The 15743-nt window shown below is 43.3% G+C and overlaps 1 protein-coding gene across 1 annotated transcript in view; it reads right to left on the reverse strand.

The window, feature by feature from the left end:
• Positions 1-2370: 2370 nt before the first annotated feature.
• Positions 2371-15743, reverse strand: part of IL6R (interleukin 6 receptor) — a 26635-nt gene continuing 13262 nt past the window's right edge. Inside the window, exons 2-10 of the mRNA XM_042440436.1 lie at positions 14386-14634; positions 12946-13069; positions 11692-11870; positions 10630-10790; positions 8910-9054; positions 7922-7965; positions 6764-6842; positions 5871-5961; positions 2371-3818 (exon numbers count right to left, since the gene is read on the reverse strand). Of these exons, the coding sequence (XP_042296370.1) occupies positions 3602-3818; positions 5871-5961; positions 6764-6842; positions 7922-7965; positions 8910-9054; positions 10630-10790; positions 11692-11870; positions 12946-13069; positions 14386-14634 (1289 nt within the window). The 3' untranslated portion in view covers positions 2371-3601. The remainder of the gene's footprint in view (positions 3819-5870; positions 5962-6763; positions 6843-7921; positions 7966-8909; positions 9055-10629; positions 10791-11691; positions 11871-12945; positions 13070-14385; positions 14635-15743) is intronic.

Raw genomic sequence — 15743 nt, forward strand, 5'->3', positions numbered from 1 at the left:
CCATTTTTTATAAAGGACACCATTTTGCTATGTCATTATATTTAATGGGACTTGAGCATCCACGGATTTTGTTATCCACAGGGGATCTTGACAACAAAGAGTCTACTGTATAGGCATACCTGTTAACAAAGCCTGCGACAAAGAAGCGCCTTTTTTGCAAAGCCTTTTAACACCACCCAGCCTCTGCCTTTTCCTCCCTGTCCTCTGCTAGCTGGACATTGTTTAGCAGCATTGGCATCAGGATGATGTGAAGGAGGGATGGAGAAATACACACTTTAGTGTTGGGTTCAGCAGTGTGTCTGCAGTAACCAATGCAATAAAGGTTGCACTAGAAAAGAACAGAGTTATACTCCAACAGATCCCACTGAACTTGCAGACAGGCAAGGTAAACAGCAGCTGCCTCAAGAATCCCTTACTGAGAAACATGAAGAGCAAATCACAGAGAAATGGAGAAAGTGGATAAATCATCCTCACAGATAAGTCTATCCCCAGCTTGTTAAACAAGACAAAACGTAGATGTAGACGTTTGGCCATCAAAGTGGAAATCATAAGCAAAATGGAGGCTGGCGAAAGGAAAAAAACGTAATCTCTGGACACATTTAGGAAAAAGTCTTTAGCGGGTTCAGCATGTTTTTGTTAACTGAAGTCCAAAATGCACTGCAGAACTAATCCAGTTTAGGACTGCTTTAAATGCCCTGGCTCACTGCTACGGAATCCTGGGATTTGTAGTTTATTGTGGCACCAGAGCTCTCTGACAGAGGCAGCTAAATGTCTCACAAAACTACAGTTCTCAGAATTTCACAGCATTGGGCCACGGCAGTTAAAGCAGTCTCAAACTGGATGATTTCTGCAGTGTGTTTTGGACCGGAGAATGACATGATGGTTTCATTTTACATGTGCATGTTGCTACTTCTGGATTAAAAAGTTGGCTGAAACATGTTGAATTGCTCTTCTTGTTTATGGTGCAGGAACCTATTTTCTTCCTTCTACCAAATATTCTGCTAAAGAAACAACGCTAACACATCTGTTTCACTAACTGAGGCATACATGTATTTGTGGACATTTTCCCATGCATCATTCTTTTTAAAAGGTATCATTGCTTTACAAATCAAGCTGCAAAGAGAGGGGCCATTCACACTGCATTATAGATCGGTCCACAACCCAATTTATAATCAGATTATTTCCACTGGTGCTGGGCTTTGCACATCCGAATCAAGGGCAAACACACCCAAACCGGGGCAAATGCCCCTTAATGTGGGTTTTCTGAAAGCGGGTTTTCCCCCATTTCTTTTCAGAAAATCCATTTTTTTCCAGTGCTGGAAATGTGAACATTGTCCAATCCCGATCGGGTCATTTATGGGGAGAGATCGAGAGGTGGGAACAGGAAAGAATGGATTCCCAAGTGCAAGCTGAGTTTAGATCCTGATGGTGCAAACTGGGTATTCTTGTATAAAAATGCCAACCTAAGCAACTTTTCATCCATCACCCAATCCTGGGTGAGATGGGTGGGCAATGGTTTGACTCAGCTGAGGACCGCTTCCTCTTACGGGAGGATGCTCACATTTCACTTGATCAGTGTTTTGCAATGGATTCAGCCAAAGGGGTGGGTTGAAAGCAGCCACCCTTTTGTTTTGCACTGAGTCACATTTTGCAATTTCTTGGCTTGAAAAGCATACCAAGAGGCAACTAGTAATGTATTACAGTGGGCCCTTATTATCCGCTGGGGTTTGGTTCCAGGACCGTGGATAACAAAATCCGTGGATGCTCAAGTCCCCTTAAATACAATGGCATAGTAAAATGGTGTCCCTTATATAAAATAGAAAATCAAGGCTTGCTAATTGGAATTTATACTTTTTTGGAATATTCTCAAGCCGTGGATGCTTGAATCCGTGGATAAAAAATCCGTGGACAAGGAAGGCTGGCTGTACTTTAAGGCGAAATGCATAGAAAAAAGCATACTTTGGCTGAAAAGGATGCAACAATGAAAGGAGTATACCAAAATGTATACTTTGGGGACAAAGGCATACAAAAATATATCCCATAAGGGGAAATACTTACAAAAATATATACTCTAGGGTGAAAAACTTGTAAAAATGCATATTTTAGGGGAGGGGTAGACAAATGAATGGGGTCAAAGGCCCATTTCCCCATCAGACCCCACCTCATAGGCCACACACCCCACAGCAAGGCCAAATACCTGTCTTCTTTTACAGTCTCTCTCTCAAAATGGCAAGAAGATGTCACCTATAGAGAAAAACAGAGGTATTTGGAGGGTCTTATAGGGTTCTGCTTGTGGAAACGAAGTTATTTTGTGCATGCTTTCAAGCTTCCTGCTTGATTGTCGGATAAAAAAGTGTCCACAAATTGCACTGTTGTGTTGTTGTTGTTTAGTTCGGGGTCAAGGGTTTCCAGGGGTTTGAGGGGACCTATGCTGCCCATAGGCCACACTGCACTAACTCCTCCTTTTGGGGGAAAATACATACTTGCACACCTCTGCTCAAAGATATTCTTCTCCAGCATGTATGGGAAAAGGCTGTCCATCGTTCTGGGTGCCCCACATCTCTTTGGCTATCATTTCCAGTCTTTGTGATGGAATCTCTGAGGTCAAGTAACAAACTCCATTCGAATCAAGATGTAGGGAGAGGTAAATGCCCTGGTTCGACTTCTGAAATGCATTTGGCTTCCTCTGCTTGCTACCTGGAGGGAAACTGAGTCAATCCGAGGAAAAGTTCCTCCAGCTATTTTCTCTGACAGTGACTGAGGCAAAGGAAATGTCAAGACCCATGACACTTGGTTGGATCACCTAGAACCCTTTCATACTACACAGTTGTAGTGCTATGATTCCGCACTGACTGCCATGGTTCCATCCCATGGAATCTTGCAATTTGCACTTTAAGGAAAGAGACTTAGAATTCTCAGCCAAAGAATTCTCATGTCTCCCAAAACTACAAATCCCAGGGCTCTCCTGGATGTGGCCATGGCAGTTAAAGTGGAATCATAGCACTATAACTGGATAGTATGAAGGGTCTCCTGTCTGAACCATGTGTACCTAGCTATGGCTGGTACTCATTTGTGGGTTGATGACATTAACTGTCTTCACTTTCAAGGAAGTTTAACTTCTCCACAACAGCAATATGCTGGTTTGTGTTGTCTTTCTGATAGCCGACAGAACATTGGAGGCATGAACCAGGCCCACCTTAGTGCGGCTTCTGAGATCACCTTTACACTGGCACATTTGAAGCTACTCTTAGGAACACCACAGCTCTCCAGATAGCTGCATAGGCTGCACTCAGAAGGGACTCTTTGGTGGTTATCGAGTCATAGGTCTGTCCAGCCAAATGTTTTCAGCTCAGAGCACTGACTCTCCAAGGATTCAGACAGGAGTCTTTCCTGGCCCTACATGGAGATCCTTGGTCATCTCCAGCAGCCTCCATCCAAGCCTGACCCTGCTTAGCATTTGAAATCAGACAAGATGGGGTGAACCCAGGCAGGCATGGTGGTCTCAACCATGATGGTCCTTCTGGAAGAACTGCATCGACTTTCTGTGTTAGACCTGGGACAATGTGATCCCAAACAGTTTCTCTGACCCAACTTTTGCTGTTTACTTTGGCAGCAGGAAATAGTCTGCATTAGAGATGTCATACGGTCCCTGTTCCAGGATGCGGGGGCTGTCCACAGAGCTCTCGCTGAAGGGTGAGGCAGGAGGGGAGAGAAGTGGGGAGGCGCTCAGAGGAAGCTCAGAAGGAAACGCAGCCAGGGAATAGGATGGTACGGTGCTTGGCTTGCCTTCTCCAGACTGCCCACATCTTTTTCTGTACCTTGAAAAACATACATATACATATAGGAATTATGATCAAGACCACAACCCAACAGTGAGGCTATAGTTGTCATGCATTCACAAGACTCCACCAAGCCCTATATGTCATGCCTCCACAAGACTCAATGTAATGGCCACGCTTGATCCAATATGGAACAGCAAAACTGCAGGACATATTTGTCATGCTCCTGCAAGACGACAGTCTGAAGGCCAGGTTATATCAATTGCACAAGCATGTGAGAGGGAATCTCCCACTCCTTCAAGTGGGAAAGGCCATCTTGAGTCACGAAAGCTATTCAAGATGGGACTTAGATCCAAGCAAAAGGATCTTAAAGCCAGGTGCCCACGGTCCTTAACCAGGGGTAGGTCAACGTGCAGCACCCAGTCTTATTTCAAAAACCATCTTCAGGCAATCCCTAGGGATTTCTGAGAAGGAATAGCTGGCCGGATGAAGAAGAAGAGAGAGACAAAGAAGGGAGATGGTGTCAAATATTGGTGGAAAGAGGAACATAGAGCCTCCACTCACTTTAGGATTTGCCCCGACTCATGGTTTGCATGAAGCCCTCTGAATAACTTTAAAAATGGCCTTCAAAGAATATGTTCAAAAGCTACATGTTTGTCTACATAAGATTGGTAGAATATAAAACGTAAAGAATTATGCTGTAAACAGGTTCAATCCAAAAAGATATTATATGAATTAGCATTTAATTATATGCAATTGAAGGAAGTATTGGAATCCAGGAAATTTATGTGTTCTTATAGATTGGGTTTTTTCCCCTAATGTTTGTCATAGATGTAAGGATGTATGGTAGATATTTTGTAGAAGTCTATATGATGATGTACTTGTATATGTATGGTGTATGTGTGTATATTTATTTATGTGTATGGTCTATGTATGTGTATGGTGTAGGGTGTATATATGTGTATGTATGTTTATGTATGGTTATAAGTAGGGGGTAGGACGTATGTATGTATGTATGTATGTATGTATGTATATTATAGGTATTATAGGTATATAATATATGTTTAGGTATATTGTTTATGTATATTGTTTGTGATTCACAATGTTGATAAATGTTTTTATGTATAAAATTTAATAAAGATATATACACTGCTCCCTCGGGTTACGAAATTAATTCGTTCCGCGGCCGCTTTCGTAACCCGAAAAGCCTTCGTAAGCCGAATTGCCATAGGCGCTAATGGGGAAAAGCCGCGTTTCGTGCGAAAAAGCGCCGAAAAGCACCAAAAAAATTTTTTCGTAACCCGAAACAAATTCGTAACCCGGAACAATTATTTCCAATGGGATTTTTTCATATCCCGGAAATTTCGTAACCTGGGTATTTCGTATCCCGAGGTACCACTGTATTTTAAAAAAAGAATATGTTCCAAAACCTAGGGAGAAAGAGAATGGGGCAAGAAAGAGAAAGGGAAGCAAAAAAGAGAAAGCAATGATGATAGAGAGAAGGTAACAAGGAGAAAGAAAAACGAGGGAAGGAGGAAGAAGAAAGAGGATGAGGAGAGGAGGAGAAAATGGAGGAAGTGCTGTTGAAAGAGAGAAAGTAGGTGGAGAGAAAAGCATGGAGAGAGAAAAGGGATGTCAGAGAGAGAAACCGAGCTTGTATTTTTCCTTTGTTGTTACCCGCTTCAATCCTCAATGGGAGAAGTGGGATGATGATGATGATGATGATGATGATGATGATGATGATGATGATAATAATAATAATAATAATAATAATAATAATAATAATAAAGAGAGGGAGAAAGAGATGATGTAATAGGAGGAAGGAATGAAAGAGAACATTGGGGCAATCCCACCCAGTTTGGGCTCCTGACAAGATGTTCCCAATAAAATAACCTCCAGCTGATTCCATTTTTGACATCCTAGCCTTCAGTCGTCTGCTCAGTTGGAGCCTTGGCACAGAGCATTTCCCAAAAACACTGCCTCTGTCTGTATTCAAATGTAGAGTCTTTGACTAGATATGAGTTTCATAGGCTTCTCCCTTCTTGTTATCAACACAAACTTGCTGACACCCCATTGAGTGCCTTTCCTTACCGGGCAACGAAAACAACCGTCAAGGCGAGGACCAACATCAAGCTCACTGCCATGATGAGGAAAACGTGGAGAGGGACAGTTGTGTCACTTTCTGTTGGAAGTAAAGGAAACAGGGAGCAAAGTTACATCAGGGCTGGGTGGTCTCAAGGCAGGAGATAGTCAGCAGCAGAAACAGCAATACAACCACATTCTTTGAATTTAGACACACTCTCTTCCACTCCCTGTAATAATACAGTTGACCCTCCATACATGCAACTTTGACTTTGCGGATTTGATTATTTGTTGTTTTGATTAATACGTTCCCTTTAGGAATCTCCAGGTCCTCCGGCGCAATTGTGCTGGAAGTTGACCACAGAGTTATGCTGGAGGAACTAGAAAACATTTCTCTAGGCCTCTGTAGGTCCTCCAGTGTGATTCAATGAGTGACGTCTGGCAGATATTGACCATTGAGTTGCACTGGAGGATCTAGAGGATCCAAGAGCGGTGCTAGGTAAAAAGAATAGTGTTTTTTTATTTGCAAGTTTTCCACATTCATGGGGAACCTCAGTAAATGTGGAGGGACAACAACAACTACTGCTGGTGCTGCTGCTGCTACTACTACTACTACTACTACTACTACTAATGTTTTTGTGGGTTTTTCAGGCTATGTGGCCATGTTCTAGAAGAGTTTATTCCTGACGTTTCTCCAGCATCTGTGGCTGGCATCTTCAGAGAATGCTGGCATGAGAGTGAGTGGAGTATATATACATACTGTGTGAGCCTGGGTAGGAAGGAGTGATGTCCATGTTAATCTATGTATTGGAGTGTGTGTGTGTGTGTGTGTGTGTGTGTGTGTGTGTGTGTATATATATATATATATATATATATATATCCAACTCTCTTTCCATGCTTACCTGTGGGTTTCTCAATTTCTCTAGGAAAGCCAGGGGTTCTAGGCTTAGGAGTGCTCAGAGAATGATCATCTCTTGGGGTCTGCAAGAAAGAAATAGAGATGAACATGGTTACTGAAAGATGATGTGTCATTTTGTTGTATGAACATCCAGGTACTAGTGTAGCAGGCTATTGAAGAAATGGTGCCCGGGTTTTTGTTTGTTTTCTTTCTCCCTCCTGCTCCCCCTTCCCTTTTGTGTCATCTCTTTTAAGACTAATTTGTGTGGTTCGGCACCAGGTTGGGGAGAGATTAGAAGGTAGCATGTGGAAGAGAGCCTTCAGGAGTTTATAGAATCACAGAATCATGCAGTTGAAAGAGACCTCAAGGGCCATCCAATCCAACCCATTCCGCCATGCAGGAACTCTCAGTCAAAGCATCCCCAACAGATGGCCATCCAGCCTCTGTTTAAAGACTTCCCAAGAAGGAGGCTCAACTATTCTCCAACGGAGTGTGTTCCAGGGTTGAACAGTCTTACTGTCAGGATGTTCCTCCTAATGTTTAGGTGGAATCTCGTTTCCTGCAGCTTGCATCAATTGCTCTGGACCTTATTATCTGGAGCAGCAGAAATCAAGTTTGCTCCACCCTCAATTTGACATCCCTTCCAATATTTAAACCGTGCTCTCATATCACCTCTTAACCTTCTTTTCTCTAGGGGGTAATGGGGTAGTTCAGTGACTGATGTTGCACTGTGGTGTTGTAAGCATAGTTCCTTTTTTATTTATGAGACGCCAGGCTTGTACAGCCTCTGCCACAAGGCAGATGGGTTTGCGAGTTCTTGCTAGCATCACGGCTAAACAGTAACAGCTGACCAGTGATAGAATAAGGATTAATTTGTATCACTGACTCTCTCTCTCTCTGTATATACAGTATGTTAGTTGGATGGGTCATGCTTCTGCTGTTTGTGCATGTGTCAGTGTCTGGCACTAAAGAAAGCCTTGGATAGGTCTGGAACCCAAACCAGGGAAGGCCCAACACCCAAGCTATGCAGAACTAAAATATTTTCTCTTCTTTGGTCCATTACGCCAAGGCTGGGGCAATAAAAGAACCACCTGCAGGGAAGGGATTCCAGTGATCCAGAACTAAAACAAAGAAGGCCTTTTTCCTCATGGCAATCACATACCTTTGAGACAGATGATGTGGATTCGGATTCAGGGTCTTTGGGTTCTGAAACACCAAGAAGACAAAGGAGACATTGAGCGAAAATTATGTACAGGTGGATTCTCACTTCTCTGGAATGCCAAAATCCAAAATATACCAAAACCCAAAACTTTTTTTATGGGTGGCCAAGATAATGACACCTTTCCGATGGTTCAAGGCGCATACACTTGGTTTCATGCACAACATTATTATAAAATATTGTATAAAATTACCTGTAGGCTATGTGTATCAGGTGTATAGAAAACACAAAAGACTGCTGTCTTCAGAATTGAGCCCCATCTCCAAGATATCTCACGATGTACATACCGTATATGCAAAGACAGGTATTCCACAGTCTCCAAAAATCCAAAATCCCAACCTAGTCACAAGCATTTCAGATAAGGGAGACTCAACCTGTACTATTATTATTATTATTGCTATGTATTAGTTCTCTTTCTATCCCATCTTTCCTCCAGTGAACTGAAGGCAGAGCCCATGGCTCTCCTCCTCTCCACTTTCTCCTCCGAACAACTCTGCATTCTCTGAAGATGCCAGCCACAGAAGAATAAACTCTTCTAGACTATGGCCACATAGTCTGAAAAATCCTCAAAAAAACTAATTCTGCATTTCTTTGCTTAGGTTGCCTGAGAAAGGGGACTAGTGGCTGCCATGTTAGGAGAGCAGTAAATTCACTTCAAATATTAGTCTAAACTTTGAAGGAGTTATCCAAGCCCCCTCCTTGAGCTTCCTTAAAGTTCAGAATGAAACATGGAGCAAAATTCCCAACACATAAACATGGAAGGGATGAGCTGTCACCGAGAGGAATGGGAGCCCAAGGTCGCCCAGTGAGTTCCACGGCTGAGTAGAGACTCAAACTTGGATATACTAGGTCCCACTCTGACTATTACCCCACACAGTCAGCTGGAAAACTCATTCCACATCTTCTTGGGGTGGGAGATCAGTCTGCCCACCTGTCCAAGGCATCCCAATGCTTTCCCGGCTCCACTCGCTCCAGGTTCCGTGGTCAAATTCTTCACGGCCTCGCACTTGGACAGTGTGAGCGAGATTTTGCAAGGCATCCGAGATGGTGTAAGAAGTGCCCTCGCGAAGGTGAACCTGACAACAAGAGGAAAAGGTGGTAGCTCAGAGAAAGAGTCCCAAATTTCCATACAAGGGATGCTGGGTACAATCCCCACCATCTTTGAGGACATCATGATACTTTTTATAGAATCATAGAATCACAGAGTTGGAAGATACCCTTAAGGACCATCCAGTCCAACCCCATTCTGCCATGCAGGCAATCACAATCAAAGCATCCCCGTTGACAGATGGCCATCCAGCCTCTGTTTAAAGACTTCCAAGGAAGAAGACTCCACTACACTCCGAGGAAGGAGTGTGTTCCACTGCCAAACAGCCCTTACTGTCAGGAGGGTCCTCCTAATGTTGAGGTGGAATCTCTTCTCTTGGAGCTTGCATCCACTGTTCCATGTTCTAGTCTCTGGAGCAGCAGAAAACAATCTTGCTCCCTCCTCAATATAGCATCCCTTTAAGTATTTAAACAGGGCTATCATACCACCTCTTAACCTTCTCTTCTCCAGGCTAAACATCCCCAGCTCCCTAAGTCGCTCCTCATAAGGCATAATGGTTTCCAGACCCTTCACCATTTTAGTCGCCCTTCTTTGGACATGCTCCAGTTTCTCAATGTCCTTTTTAAATTGTGGTGCCCAGAAGTGGACATAGTATTCCAGGTGGGGCCTGGCCAAAGCAGAATAGAGTGGCTCCTTGCTAACTGAGAAATCTTAGTCCTTTGTTCATGCAAGCCCTGGTTCCGCCAACCACTGACTAAATCCACTCTCTGATATTGCATGTTTAAATGTACAGAGGACAAAAACCCTGGAAGCATCTGTCTACAATTTGGCAGACATTACCTGTGCGCAAGAGGCTACCATTGTACAAATATAATGGAGTTGCATTAAAAGAACAACAACAAACAAACAGTGGAAGTTAAAGCAGTTCTGGCTTCCCAAGGTAGATCTCTGAAGTTTCAGATTTCTAAATCTTGATTTGGATTCAGGGCCCAAGGTTACTGGGGTCAAGCTGACAAGATAGGTTTTTGAGGTCAGACTTATGGTTAACAACCATAAACATGAATCCTTATCAGTTACAGAATCGTAACACCAGGTTATAATCTCAAAATCCAACAAAAAAAAAAACTGGAAAGCACATATTCACGGGAGAAGAGTAAAAGGAGACCAAGTCATATGTGCTGTGTAATGGTCCAAAAACTTTCATTTCTTGAAAAAGGCTTTTTAAGAAATAAAAGGTTTTGGACCATCACACAGCATGTGGGGCATCTTGGAGATCTCTCACTCATGTATGCACATCTGCCTTCAAGTCACTTGTCAACTTATGGAGACCCCATGAATTTCATAGGATTTTCTTAAACAAGGAAGACTCAGAGGTGGTTTTGTCAGCTCCTTCCTCTAAAATATAGCTGGCCACACCTGGTATTCCTTGGCAGTCTTCCATTCAAGTATTAACCAGGGCAGACCCTGCTTAGTTTCCAAGATCAGATAAGATCTGAGGCCTTTAGGGTATTTTGGTCATCTTTCTCTCAATTCAAAGGGTCACCATAAACTGAAGCTGATTTGAAGCAATTGACAACAACAAAAAATAAAGCAAAAATCACACCTTTGTGTAGGTTTGCGAGGTTTCCACTCGGTAACGTAGCTGGAACTGGAGGCGATAGAAGGTGGAACCCCAAGAATACGGGTAACGCCAGGTCACTTGCAGCTGGCGCGTAGCGTTCTCTACCGCATGCACCACAACATCAGCCGGCGGATCTGGCTTCACTGCACAGGGAGAGATCAAATGGGGAAGAATAATCAGCCGTTTAAGAACAACAATGCCAGGGTCGCACAACTGGGGAGTGACAAGAGTGTGGAGGTGTGATGGAGATCAAAGATTGAGGAAAGATGCCAATAAGGACAAAAAATGATAAGACTGCAGGAAAGATAGGCAAGAATGACACCTTCTTCATGCAATGTGTAGTGAATCTGTGGATCTCACCATGGCAAGACGTGGAAATGGCCCAAATTATGGAAGTAGCCACCACTGAGTGAAACACTGCACAAACATATGCAGAAGCAAATGGCACCTGAATGCAAATCCACATGTGGAACTCTAGGGGTTGGAGTGGATGGCCCTTGAGGCCTCTTCCAACTCTATGGTTCTATGGGTCCTTTTACATACAAAGCTCTGAACACATTATGAACATTGGTGACCATTGATCTCAGTGTCCCTGGGTGATGAATCTGCTCTGAGCTGCATCCTTGAATTTAAAGGAGTTCTAAGCCCTGGCTCAGCCATGGAAACCCACTGGGTGACTTTGGGCATGCCACACTCTCTCAGCCTCAGAGGATGGCAATGGCAAACCTCCTCTGAACAAATCTTGCCAAGAAAAACCCATGGTAGGCTTGCCTTAGGGTCACATGCTCTCAAGACATATGCTCTCAGCCTCAGGGGAAGGCAATGACAAACCTCTTCTGAATAAATGTTGCCAAAAAACCCCATGATGGGTTTAATTACTCATCAGAGGTTTGCCATAGGGTCGCCATATGTTGGAAACAACTCGAAGGCACATGATGACAACAACAAGGTGTGCTGAATCCTATTGCCAAAAGCTGCTGCTAAGGTGTGCCTATACCCAGGTACTGGATTTAGACCCTGGTCAGTGAAAGTAAACCTACGCACACAGAGACTCCGAGTTGAAGTACTTGTGGCTGCTTGCATTGCCTGCCAAGTTCATGACGCACATCGATACCCCCAGCATGATGTCCTCCCCATTGTTCAGCCCAAGGATACGGCAGGTAAATTTCTGGGACTTTGCGTAGTAGCGGCACTGCTGCTCTTGGTGTTTTCCCCCTGAGAACCTGTTGGCAGGGAGTGAAAAGAACAACCATCATGCAATATTGGCAGTAGAAGCAATGCCAAGTGGGAGGAACCTATCCCAAATGTTGTTGCTGCATAAAGGCTACTTCTCCCTTAGAAACCCAACTGGTCCTTGCAGGCTCCTGGACAATCTCTCAAGGTGTTGCCATCTACTCCTGAGACTTGTTCCACAGTGTTTTGGAGCAAAACCTTCAGCATAGTGGCGCTCGTTCTTGGGCTGATTCTTCCCTCTAAAATTTGACATGTTCCAAATACCTTTATTATTTAGAAACACATTGAAAACTCATCTAGTTGTGGAAGCCTTCTTGGTACAGTCAGACCTCCATATCCACAAATTTTCTTTTTATCCGCAGATTCAAGCATCCACGGTTTGAAAATATTTTAAAACTATATAAATTCCAAAAAGCAACTCTTGATCTTGCCATTTTATACAAAGGACACCTTCTTACTGTGCCACTGTATTTAATGGGACTTAGGTATCCACAGATGTTGGTATCTGCAGGGGAACCAAATCCCAATAGATATCAAGGACCCACTGTATAGACATCAATTTCAGTGATAATGTTACTATTTTATCATCACCATCACCATCATCATCATCATTTTATTTCTTACTTACCTCTGCCCAAAGCTCGAGGCAGGGAACAGTATAGATTAAAATACATCAAAAACAATTCATCTATTTAAAAAAACTATTAAGTTTAAACACATAATCATAGGACACTCTACAATCATCCAACATAAAATTAAAACATCCTAGTTTAAAATTCATAGCTCGACTAGGTAGGCCTGCTGGCACAGATAAGTCTTTAATACTGTTTTAAATTCAGACAGTATGTTTAGTTGTTGAATCTTTCCCAGCAGAAGAGAGGTTAGTATTGCTATTTTGTTGTATTAAATAGTTAGGCAGTTAAAGTGGTGTCAAACCGGATTATTTCTGTAGTGTGGATGCAGCCTGCGTCACACCCTCCTTTCTCCTTGATACAAAAGGTTCCCTTGATATCCTCTTTGCCCATCCCTGGCCCACCACCTCATGACATGATATCTCATGCTCACCCTTTTTGCATCCAAAGTTTGGCCTTGGTGCGCAGTGACATGGGACGTGGCGTTCTCCACTCACACAGAATGTCCTTGGTTAAACTCTTTCGGTGGCAGTAGAAATCTGGCGTCCTGGGAGGTTCTGCAAAGGGAGGGCAGAGACAATAATATGTGGCCTTCCAATTGTTCCTAGTAGCCCTAGCCAATATGGCCAATGACAAAGAATGATGAGATTTGTGGTAATAACATCAGGAGGGCTGCATGATTCCCAGCTCAGGTCTTCAGATGTTGATGTTGTGTGCCTTCAAGTTGTTGCTGACTTATGGCAACCCTAAGGCGAAGTTATCATGGGGTTTTCTTGGCACAATTTGTTCAGAGGAAGTTTGCCATGGTCTTCCCTTGAGACTGAGAGCATGGGAGTTGCACAAGGTCACCAAGTGGGTTTCATGGCCGAGCTGGGATTCGAACCCTGATCTCCAGAGTCATAGACCCCATACCGAACAGGCCAAAATAAAGCTGCTTTGGGTCACTTTGGACTTGGAGGTATGCAGTTTAAATGCTGCATGCGTCCTAAGAGTCCAGAAGCTGTGTCAAAGCTATGAACTGGAGCATGGCTTTGGCACAGCTTCCAAACTCTTAGAAGACATGCATCATTTAAACAGCATACCTCCAAAGTGACCCGAAGTAGCTTTATTTTGGCCTGTCTGTATGGGGCCATAGTCTTCATATACTTAGCTCTTTTTGTGACAATTTCTTCCATGTGTTCTATGAGGAGAGTTGAAGAACAACAGGAGAAAGATCTATTGGAAGATTTTTTGCATTCTCTCTTCCCCTCCTTAGATAGATAGATTTTGCTGCATGCAAATCTTGCTGCCTCCCCTCTTGAAAACATCCCATTTGCTCCTGACTGAATCACAGGGCAATAACTTTGCAAATTGATAAACAAACCATGGGATTCAGATCACTCTCTCTCACAGAAAGATTTTCTCCTGCCCTGTTGGGTTCTCCATCTTCCTCCTCTTTCAACCTTCTTTGGAAAGATGGTGAGATAAAAGATTTCGTCTTTACCTGAACTATTTCTTAGCTAGGTTAGGATATAGCCTCTGTGTTTATGTAGATTAAAGCCATTAGTAAATTTTTGTTTAAACTGCAAGCAACTTGTGTTTAGTTGTTTTTGGAGTCGGTCTCAGTTCTTAGAGAAGCATAGTTAGACAAGGACACGTTTGCTGCTACTCTGAAGATTTAATCCTTGACTTAAACATGAGATTGACTTATAGTTGAGTATATATGGTAAATGTGAATAGCAAAATTTACAAGGTAGTGCATCTAATTTATGACATTGTAAATACTGGATTTCAACCAAGATAGCCTGGGGTGGGGAAAGCAGATGATAAAATATGGGTGAAGAATTGGCTGAAAGTGGTTCCACCATTTCCAGCCATGATGAACAGCACTCACCTTCTACCACCAGGCGCCAGGCACAAAGGAGACGATCCCCGATGTGACAGCTGTAGGAACCAGAATTGTTAAAATATACCAATGGCAGGAAAAGGTTGGGTCCCGGAACAACTTGGATGGCGGGGTTGGTACTTAGATTCCGCCCCTCGAATTTCCAGTAGACATCGGTGCTGTTCTCTAGCTCCCCCTCCAGGCAGGGCAGGGTAGCGTTTCCATCTGGCCAGGCGACAATCACATTGGGAGAGGCAGCTATGGAAAAAGCAAGCAAAAAGGGTGAGGGTGGATTTCATATTTCTCACTCCACTGGAAATGTTTGTTCTCTCCTCGCTCTAGAGAGAGAGAGAGAAAGTAGGAAAGGGAGAGAAAAAGGTCACAGCTACCAATGTTTTATAGCTTAGTTGGGGACAGTGTTAGCACATCACAGTGGCGGCGGAGAATCTGCGTTGGGTTTCCATCCAAACTTTAAAGGAGCTATTCAAAGCACTAAAGCTTATCTCCCAAATAGGTCCAGCACCTTGGGTGGCTCTTTTAAACTGTAGAATAAAAGTCAGCGCCTAACTACCAGCCATCACAATGACATTCAACCATAGAATCATAGAATCAAAGAGTTGGAAGAGAGCAGAAGTGCCATCCAGTCCAACCCTTGCCATGCAGGAACTCTCAATCAAAGCCACCCTCAACAGATGGCTATCCAGCCTCTGTTTGAAGACCTCCAAAGAAAGAGGCTCCATCACTCTCCAAGAGAACGTCTTCCACGGTCGAACAGCTTTTACTCTCAGAAAGTTCCTCCTAATGTTGAGGTGGAATCTCTTTTCCTGGAGCTTGCATCCACTGCTCCTGGCCCTATTCTCTGCAGCAGCAGAAAACAAGCTTGCTCCATCCGCAGTGTGACATCCTTTCAAATACTTAAACAGGGCTATCGTATCCAATTTGTTGACCAGACCCAATGCAAGAATCACAGAGCTAACACATCCTCAAGAGATGACTACCTAGACTAGCTTCAAAGAGCTGCAGCGAAAGAGAGTCCAAACATATAAGCTGTGCAAAACACCTGGAATTGACATAGAGCTTGGAAAGTTAGTTTTAAAACATTATCACCTCCATGGCCCAGGAAAAAGGGCTGGAATCCTCTAGCACAGTCTACACCTACAAATATGTACATTACATACACTAAGTTATGTAGCAGAAGTATTAAGAAACCCTGTTAGTACACAGCAAACAAGACACTGGGAAAAGTGCCGGTGTAGTAACGTAACATCAACCCTTGACTGGATGTACATATTATTTTAATGTATTTTCTAATGTTGTTACTGGCCTGGATTCCTTGTGACCGGCCGGGATATTATTATTATTATTAT

This window comes from Sceloporus undulatus, chromosome 9 (assembly GCF_019175285.1).
Source record: "Sceloporus undulatus isolate JIND9_A2432 ecotype Alabama chromosome 9, SceUnd_v1.1, whole genome shotgun sequence".
In the NCBI taxonomy this organism is placed as follows: Eukaryota; Metazoa; Chordata; class Lepidosauria; order Squamata; family Phrynosomatidae; genus Sceloporus; species Sceloporus undulatus.